We start from the raw sequence: 9,656 nt of genomic DNA, 5'->3' as shown, positions 1-9,656 counted from the left end.
AGTACTGACTCAATGTGCCGACAGCTTAACTAAACCAGAGTTGACGGTCAGAGTAATGACTCAATGTTGCCACAGCTTACTAACCAGATTGATTCAGAGAACAAAATTGAAGAAATAATGACTGCAATGTTGCCACGCCTTAGATGAACGGCAGATTGATGGCAGCAGTACATGACCTCATATGTTGCACAGCTATACTAACCAGAATGGACGACCAGATATAATACTCACTGTTGCGCCAGCTTACTAACCAGGATTGGCGAAGTTGTCAGAAGTAATGCTTCAATTGTTCGCACAGTACGAACCAGGATTGAGTCAGAGTAAGAACTCAATCGTTGGCACAGGCTGGTATAAACCAGATGACGGATGTCAGAGTAATGACTCAATGTTGCACAGCTTACTAACCAGATTGACGTCAGAGTAATGACTCAATGTTGCACAGCTTACTAACCAGATTGATGTCAGAGTAATGACTCAATGTTGCACAGCTTACTAACCAGATTGACGTCAGAGTAATGACTCAATGTTGCACAGCTTACTAACCAGATTGACGTCAGAGTAATGACTCAATGTTGCACAGCTTACTAACCAGATTATAGTAATTAGTCTCAGTATTGCAGTTACTGACCCGGGCCAGCAGACGAAATTTACAACCGTGTGTACAGGCTTCATTAGTAACGAAAACAAAAACAACAATGATAACAACTCACCACAGTTGTGTTTGGATCCTGGAAGCTTTCAGGGACTATGATCTGGGGTGCCGAGATATTCAGGTGGGCATCCCATCGCTTGGTTCGTACCTTAAAAACACAGTATCACACCTATCCTGATCTAGCTATCCTATCCTGTCACATCGTAACAGATACAACATGTCACCTCAAGCAAAAAAAATATAGCTCACTTTACCTCACCTGTAGTTACATATAAAGTGTGATGTCCCCCTTTCGAGTGAAAAGAATAAAAGCTGGTTTTATCCCATACTTTATACACTCTGTCTACTCCCATCCACCCTTACCAACTGCTCTCCCTCCAACAGCTGTTCCCACGTGTGCTGCAGTTCTGCTTTTGTCTGCATCTTCAGCTGCTCGTAGCGCACCCTGGCGGCCTCAGTGAGCTTCAGGGCTGACTGTCGCGTTGATGACCGCGTCCTGAAGAACTGACGGATTCGCTTGATCGCACCCGGATTATAGATGGTGTCCAAAGATGTCGTCTTCATGACCAACCTGCAAGAAGAGGACGTCAATTTGCGATAAAGAGAAGAAATCGCGCACAAAATACTGTATATTTGTTCTTCCCGAGGAACTCGGCGGACGCTGATTATATGACAATCATTTTAAATTTTGAAAACTGAGTAAATTGCATCTGTGCAGCATGTAAACAGCTCTCAGAGTAACAGCGCCAGTCTCAGTGAGACTATCCTCTCACCGATAGTCAGCCGTTGAATTCAATGGATTCTTCTCAAACGTCAACTCAAACAAAGCAGCCATGTCATTAGCTACATCCCCTTGCGGCAGCTTCAGTGTGTGCGCCGGTAGGTTGACTTCCTTAACAGGCGTCTTCAAGTCCTGACTAGACTTCCTTGACACTTCTCGCTGTGTCAGATTCTGCAAATAGCAGTCAATGCCATGTTCACACAAAAATATATGTGGCCGTAATTTAGATAATACAAGCAGAATTGCACAGCAAGAGAACTCAGACCATGTTTATGAAAACAAGTAAGATGTGCTGTGTAATTCAAGTAAGTTAGTACTTACACAGAACATGTTAGATGCCTGATATGTATACTATAAGATAAACAATTTATATAAAGACAATTTTTGAAAAATGAACCCATTTTTATTGTTCCCATTTTTCACATTGAAATTACTGTATCATATCCTTTACCCTACCATAATTTTTACGAAACTATACAATTCAATGCACATCCAGGTTTGGGCGAAATTTCATATAGTTTCATTACATTGGTGCCGCACTATGCGCATCCAAACACTAATTTCTCCAGTACTAGACTAGCAAATGCTTCGTGTCATGCATAATCACACTACCTTATAGCAAAATAAATTCTAGTTCCTCCCATTTCAGTGCGCGTTTGCTTAAAACCCACAAGAAAGCGGTGCGAAATCTGGTAATCTGGCGTTAATGCTAAATTGTTTGCCAAACAATTTCGCCAAGAATCGGTTAGGTGACATCACGTTTTTATCATTGCTACACCCGTACCGCTGTACCGCAGCACCGCTCCACGGTTGCTTGGCAGAGCAACGCGAAAGTGTCAACAACATCAGAGAATTTGAACAACATTGGAGGTATTTTCAAATGCCTTTTATAAGACAACGTGCAGTGAAATGGGAGAAACTAGAGTTTATTTTGTCATAAGGTAGTGTGATTATGCATGACACAAAGTATTTGCTAGTCTAGTACTGGAGAAATTAGCGTTTGGATGCGCATAGTGTGGCTTCAAGATAACTAGAAATGGCAGTTGTCGCCAACTACATGTATCCCCCGCAATCTAGTATGAATGAAATATCCCCGTAAGGACATACAAGGTACAAAGAGGTACAAGATCAATTTCAAGGTGAAGGTGAAATAAAGGATGCAGTGACCTGGTTTTGGTACTCGACACACCTTCTCCCCAAGATGTGTAAGTATACTAAGTTGGTCGCGCTAGGTCAATTAGGGGCCGAGTTATAGAGCGGAAGGGAAATATGATCAAGGTCAAGGTCAAATAAAGGTCGCAGTGACCTGGTTTTGGTATGCGACACACCTTCTCCCCAAGATGTGTAAGTATACGAAGTTTGGTCGCGCTAGGTCAATTAAGGGTCGAGTTATAGAGGGGAAGGAAAAGTGTCTGCGGCGGTGGCGGCGACGGCTGGACAGACGTGAAACTATAGTATCCCCGCCGACTTCGTCGCGGGGGATACAATTAATATGGATATTTTTATTTAACCTATTCAAACCACATGGAAGACACGTTCACCCACATATTATACACCCGACTTCACCTACACAATACTTGCCCACTTGTTTGGCGAAATAAGAGTTCCAAAATTTGAATTTGGCGTATACATATCCCGCAGATAAAGGGCACCCAGAGTAATATGAATCTCTGATGAATTATAACGTGGTCGTGATTCAAACTCCATCTGTACTTCAGAGAACTCCAACTCAAATATAGTGTTGCTGCCATCTGTGAACAGATACAATCATTGTTATTTGAATCAGGGAACGGGACATTACCAAGTGCAACGAAGGACGCGTTTGTTTGGTCGGATTCACGGATCTCGATCCAATGAATTCGTTGATCTGACTGTTTGTTTGGTCGGATCCACGGATCTCGATCCACCGAACCCGACCCTGCTAGCGAGGTGGAATCGAACAGGATCCAATATGGCAGCCTGCGCCTCAGCCAATCACAGCTTGTTCTTTGTTATGAACCATCCCGTGATAGGCCACAGCGAAACGTGAACCGTTGAAAGTGAGTTTGCGTTTGTTTGGTCAAGGGTTCGATCCAGTGGATCGAGATCCATGGATCCGACCACACAAACACGCCCGAAGAGACAGCAGACCACAATGATAAGATGTTGAATGAAGGGAACTACGCTTAGAAATGCTGTAAGCAACTGAAGCCAATATGAACCACTATAATAGTCTCTAAGGTAGTCACCTTTAGTAGACTTTATACCATAGGGTACAGACTAGACAATTACACAACGAGCTAGACACCATGGTGAGGAGTAAACAAAGGTTTATACCAGTGTTGTCACGAGGCGTGGTGGGGTCATATGAGTGTCTTGCTGCAAGAGGCATGCAGGAACTTACATAGGCAGGAGCGAGGACCACACTGTTAGAGGGCTGCACTGGTGAGAATGACGAGCTGCTTATGTATGGAAGTAGGATTACTAAAGTGTAGTACCTGACAGCTGGCAGGTTCCCGTCTTCAACAGGAAATTGAGTCTGGCGAACACAGAATCTCGCTTTAACAATGTGTTGTTTTCTGCTGTGTCTGCAATCACATCCATGAACCTCTCCTCTGCAAGGCAAACACTAACGTTACGTAGACATCACCATCACAACACAAACACTAGCAGCAACATAACCCCTTTATTCCCCCTAGAAAATGCTAACAAAACTAACTGTTAAACTAACCATAAATTCCATGAATTTTATGACTGTAGCATGATCTGACTGATTGGAAAATAATAAGACAGTCCTAATCTTAATAATAACGTCATTCAACATAGAAGAAACATAACATGCACTGCTACGTGTAAACACTGGTCAACAATGACTTGCTGACGGCTTGAGCAATTTAAAATTTACCTATTTCTAATTTTGGGTGTTTTACAGGTGGTGACCCTGTGGCAGAACGTGGTGACGAGTCATTTGGCATCTCCACTGCAGCACAGCAAGTCTCTTCGGTAGCCTGAGCAGATTCTTCAGGCTCTGCAGCGCTGTACCAGCCTCCCCAACCTGGGAACCAGCGCTTGAGCACTCCCCTGCTGTCACCTGCTGGTGATTTATGTGGCTGGTTGGAAGGAACCTTCATGGAAAAAAATGCCTGCTATAGTTCAGATAAGATAATAATAAGAAGAATAAGAATATTATTATTATTAATATATTAACCATAATAATAATCATAATAATAATAGGCACTAAGGGGATGCTATAAAATTTAGTCTGTGTAGATGCAGCGATCAGTCTCACTCATGATTGGACAGCTCACCCGGTCAGATACAGGTGGCGCCGCCTTGCTCATTGCAAGCTCCCGCAGAATCTTCAACTCCTGGAAAGTCAGCTCTGCTTCCACATCCTCGATGAGTTTCTGCATGAAATGATTAAAGCAAGTCCATAATATCTGAGTAAATATAACCTCATATTTACAATAAGAGATTTTACGAGATGCCTCGTGCAAAAAGTTTCAGAATGTAACATATTAGAATGACGATAATTATGATGTGTTACCTGGCCAGAAGTGTCTGTCTGTTTGCCCGACAGCTGATTAGCGTATGTATGCACGTACTGCACGTTAGTCCTGGCACGCTGCAGCATAAAGTTTTTCGTGCACCGTCTATTCCTGTTTGTGATCGTGTGAAGCACCGATGTCATACAGAACTTCCACCAAGTGGCAGCACTGGAATATCGTGAAGAAAAATGACTTAATTAAAAGGGTGGTGGCTTCGTTTGTGACATATTGACTCCATGTACAATATCTGACTCCCCTGTAAATCACTCGCTATTATTAATTTGGATTTATTTAAGTTTTGTTGCTAGAGTTCAAATATCCATTACTCAGTACTTTTTACAGCCTCAGTTATATGTCACGTAGCAAGTTTCTACTTGTTGTATGGCTATGTTTTGCTATCAGACATAATAGATTTCACACTATGAACCGACTTGCTACTACCTCTAGCTAAGTATCGCATCTTGCTATTTGTACACCGATATAAGCTACCTACATCGTTAATTATTTGCTTATCTACTTTCACGTGGAAACGACATACGTGCCACCTCCCATAAACACATGAACATTCATACCTATCCTTCACGTTAACGACGGGGCGCCATCGTCGATACTGGCGCGATCGCTCGAACCTGTCGTACTCTTTCATCCAGGCGATCATGCTGCGGTACTGTGGCTCCCCGATGTTCAGCTGCATTCGGTCCATAACCAAGTCACAGGTGATGCGCGGCGTCACCCGAGAACGCAGCGGCAGAACTGAGCAGTTGCGCCGCAACTTCGCCTGTGCCGACACTGGCTGCAGGATGTACTCGTGTTGTGCTGCGCCCTGGTGGGAAGAATAAGAAAAGAATACTTCATCAGCCATGTGTTTCTTTCGGGTATAATACTGCTGGCCAAGATTAAAGCAGGGTGCATACAGATAAGTCAAGGCAAAATTCAAGGAGTTTTCCAGGACATTTCAAGGACAATTTTTATTTTTCAAGTACTAAAATTCTAGCTTAACTTAATAAAATTCAGTGTTTTCAGACTTAGCACTGATACTGATAGTGATTACTTGATAGTGATACGAATACGATTTCTACAAAATGCTTCACCACTCGTTCAATATGAAAGACTGTGAATTCTTCGACTAACACAACGTTACTGCACTAGAGCCTACATTATGCATGACTGTATAAAAACAAGTGCCGCAGAGCGACAGCGCTCATCTAACGTCTACTGCGGTGACTCTGTGGTGGAGTGGTGGGATTCTAGTAAACCCTGTTAGTCCCAAATGTGTTCACATACACGTCGAAACAGTGGAATGCACAGGGAAGGTATTCAGGAACTTTCTTCAAAGGAATGTTCCGTTGGGATCATTATTGAACAGTTGCCACAGATGCGGTACGTTAAGTGTCTTCAGATTAAAGATGGAAGCTCCCTCATTGACGTAGTAGCAACAACTATTTGCAAGACGAACTAGGTAACGCACTTCACTCCTTTACCTACGCAAGCCTGCAGCGCTGCAATAGAGAAGCTGCCCACCTGTACCAATCTATACCAGGCAAAGAAAACTACACGAGGTACCATGAACACATCACTGCAGTAAGCCACGGCACGTGGCAGTAGGTACATGTAACATATGACAGTACACGAAGCCATATGGAAATTTATCACGATTTAAGAGCATAAACCTGTCTTAACCATGAATTTACGCTGTTTGACCTGTGACATTGTAGCCTACCTACATCCAGGCTGTATCAGATTCTAACTCAGCAAACCCGGCAGATCCAAGTTCGTTCTAACAGACAGTCAACAAATGCCCTGTTTAACCTCTCTTGAGAGTCAAAAGTTAATTTTGAACGTTACTCTTCGCATGTCAAGCCAAAGTAGATTTCATACGTCCTTTCAATATTGCCAAAAATGCTTAGGTCACGCGCTGAAACAAAAAAGTTTTTCAATCGCTTCCGTCAGACCATTGTCCTCAGAAAATGTCTAAAATATGCCCTGTGCCATGACTATTGACACTGCTGACCTCAAATTTCGGCACTAGTGATGGCTTTTCCTACTTAATGATGCTATTACACAACTATCACGCAAGCCTATAGGTTCGAAGCCGTTAGATTTGTGCCGCAGATTCTGCATTTTCCTCCCTGTAGGTGCTGTTGACTCCAATACAGAAAACTAAATCTCCTGTTTCCCTGAGGGTGTCACCAGACCCCCCCCCCCCCCCCTTATGGTGTTAATCCTACTAAAACGATTGACTGAATACAAAACAAACAAACTTTAGCTCTCTTACTAACAACCAGGGGAAGCCACCACAGTGTGGTGATACAACAATTCTTATTTACAGCACTCTTCGACGAGCTTAGGGTCTAGAGTCTAGTGCGCCTTAACGAGCTGAAATTCCATTTGGGGAATTAACCTACTTCACACAAATTACATAAATTTACTTAATTAGAGTGCGCTGCCTCTAGCGTTCTTTTCAAAACCTATACACTGTTAACTCATAAACGACCAACTTGTACTCACAAAACATTATGGAGGCTCGAGCCATTCTGGAGAAATCTATTGTCCACAAATTATCAAACAACACCATCATGGCCTTCGCGCACAGATCGACTTCTTGGCTCTCCACGCGCAGGCCCAAACCATATCTAGAACACTATCGCGACATGTATGGACCAGGAGGTGCTGCCACCGCTGGGATTCACAATGATACTGAAAAGAGTGTTGCAATAGGCTCTGCGGCTCACATTACTCCGCGCCCCTCAATTCATATCCTATAATTGACCGACCTTATCCTCTTGTGAGCCCGAATAACTAATTTTAAGGGGGCTACAACGATAATTTTCCAGATCGACGTCGAAACATTATCATCACGCACACAATCTATATCATCTATATCGTCACAAAAATATCATGGTCTGTCTCCGGGACAAGCGTACCCAAACACCACGAACTCACGTCACATAATTCCGTGCCTATACACAATAGCTGGGCTAAATTTTTTTTTTTTTACGTGACATCGAAAATTACACGAAACAGACTTACACTGGCAAAACCGCAGAGGGGTATTGCTTTGGCATTCAAAACCAACTATGGCACAAATTCTTCAACCTTCTAACGCCTATCCATCTCTTAGCGGCACGGTACAAACTTACATAGGACGAGGTGGAGTATATTTTCCGAGTCTTGAAGCATCGCGCTATGGATCTGAACAGATTCAAACCGTTTATCGACTCCCGCAGGTTCGGCGCTCGCCGCCCGGCCAAAAAAAGAAGTTTTTGACCATTGTCGATTCATCCGCTTCACCTGACCCCTGCGAGCCGACGATCGCCTTAAAGCATTAATATAAGAGGCTGTTATCCATCGAAGCCGCAACTTTCAATATGAATCGCCGCGCATCGCGAGGCAGGTAAACACGTTACGCCGTATGGCGGCTTACAACTGACACGACCTCGTTTTAACTTCGTACGGACGCGAAGCCAGTCTACTCGGACAGTTCGTGAATGGTGGATTGATCGCGTTACTAGCGGTCCTCGGGTAGATCGCTTATTTTCTTGCTCCCCGAGGGAGACCTCTATTTCTACACTGCACGCATGTTGAGATCATTCTTCTATAGCAGAGGGGCGCCTGATTACCCAGGCTCGTCTCGGCGTAACTTCGACAACATGTGATTCCTGCCCGATGACCTAACATCCCTATGTATCTGGCCTTATCATAGAGCGTCGCGACGTGGGTGCCTCTTCGGCACGAATTATAGGTGTTTCATATCCTGAGGCAAATTCGCCTATTCTACCCGTCGCCACCACGCGAAGCAAACCATCGCCGAGAACTGGACCAGGTCTACGAATGAAACTTGTCTGCCGCTTTACCTGTAAACTGCCCATTCGTAACGTATCAATCTCAGCGTGTACACCAAGCCTCGTGTGCAGCTTGAGAGATTAGTCGTTCGGGCGCGCCTCCATCTCGTCCACCTTAGGACTCTCGCTAAGTTCGACCTTAGCCTCACTATCGCCCTCCTATGCCGAACTTTGGGCGCAGCAACATTCGTTTAACGCCCGAACGCAACGAAGCGGTTGGGCAGCCGCTTCAGGTTGTACCATGCTTGAATGGTAAGAAACAGTCTTATTCCATTGTTGTCGCGAGCTCCTCGGACATGTCAGGACGCGATTCTTAACGCGACGCCGCAGTGGGCCTTCAACTCGGGGATCAACTCCACAGAGCTCGCTGTCTACCGGTTGATCCTCCTTGGTGAGAACTCAGAGGAAGTCGGCCCTGCTGCCATCCGGCTACACTCCAGGTAAGCCCGTCGCGGTGTCAACCTCGTGAGCCGTTCGTCCGTCCGGGTTCTGAGTTGGTCGGATACGTATCTCCACTCGCGATGATCGGAATGCTGATGAAATGGTTTCAAGCGATTCACGACAAACGTTCGGAATCTTGGTGGTTTTGGTTTCCATTAGCCCGATACACCTAGTACCGTCATACTATCGTCCAGAACACACTTCATTGCCGCAATGCCAGCCTCGTCGCCAGAGCTCTCTCCCTAACATGGCGTCCATTATGTTCCGCGACAGCGGGTAGCGCCCGTGACAACTCGAGTCTTCGGGTATCGTAACGCTTTCAGCGGAGCATACTCGGCCTTTCCATCAAAAGAAGGTGCAATGAACCCTACCGTCGCCATTGCGGTAGGCGCAGGTAGATACCGATCCGTAAC

The 9,656-nt window shown here is 44.6% G+C and overlaps 1 protein-coding gene across 1 annotated transcript in view; it reads right to left on the bottom strand.

Annotated features, from left to right (window-relative positions):
* The window catches only part of LOC106807884 (vacuolar protein sorting-associated protein 13D-like), a 77,122-nt gene that overhangs the window by 58,013 nt on the left and 9,453 nt on the right, over positions 1 to 9,656 (bottom strand). The window contains exons 8-17 of the mRNA XM_014810376.1: positions 5,533 to 5,783; positions 4,960 to 5,128; positions 4,721 to 4,819; positions 4,318 to 4,537; positions 3,911 to 4,027; positions 3,015 to 3,184; positions 1,426 to 1,604; positions 1,016 to 1,223; positions 707 to 800; positions 232 to 280 (exon numbers count right to left, since the gene is read on the bottom strand). Of these exons, the coding sequence (XP_014665862.1) occupies positions 232 to 280; positions 707 to 800; positions 1,016 to 1,223; positions 1,426 to 1,604; positions 3,015 to 3,184; positions 3,911 to 4,027; positions 4,318 to 4,537; positions 4,721 to 4,819; positions 4,960 to 5,128; positions 5,533 to 5,783 (1,556 nt within the window). The remainder of the gene's footprint in view (positions 1 to 231; positions 281 to 706; positions 801 to 1,015; positions 1,224 to 1,425; positions 1,605 to 3,014; positions 3,185 to 3,910; positions 4,028 to 4,317; positions 4,538 to 4,720; positions 4,820 to 4,959; positions 5,129 to 5,532; positions 5,784 to 9,656) is intronic.

This window comes from Priapulus caudatus, unplaced genomic scaffold, assembly GCF_000485595.1.
Source record: "Priapulus caudatus unplaced genomic scaffold, Priapulus_caudatus-5.0.1 Scaffold240, whole genome shotgun sequence".
NCBI lineage: Eukaryota > Metazoa > Priapulida > Priapulimorpha > Priapulimorphida > Priapulidae > Priapulus > Priapulus caudatus.
This window is presented reverse-complemented; position numbering and strand designations above follow the sequence as displayed.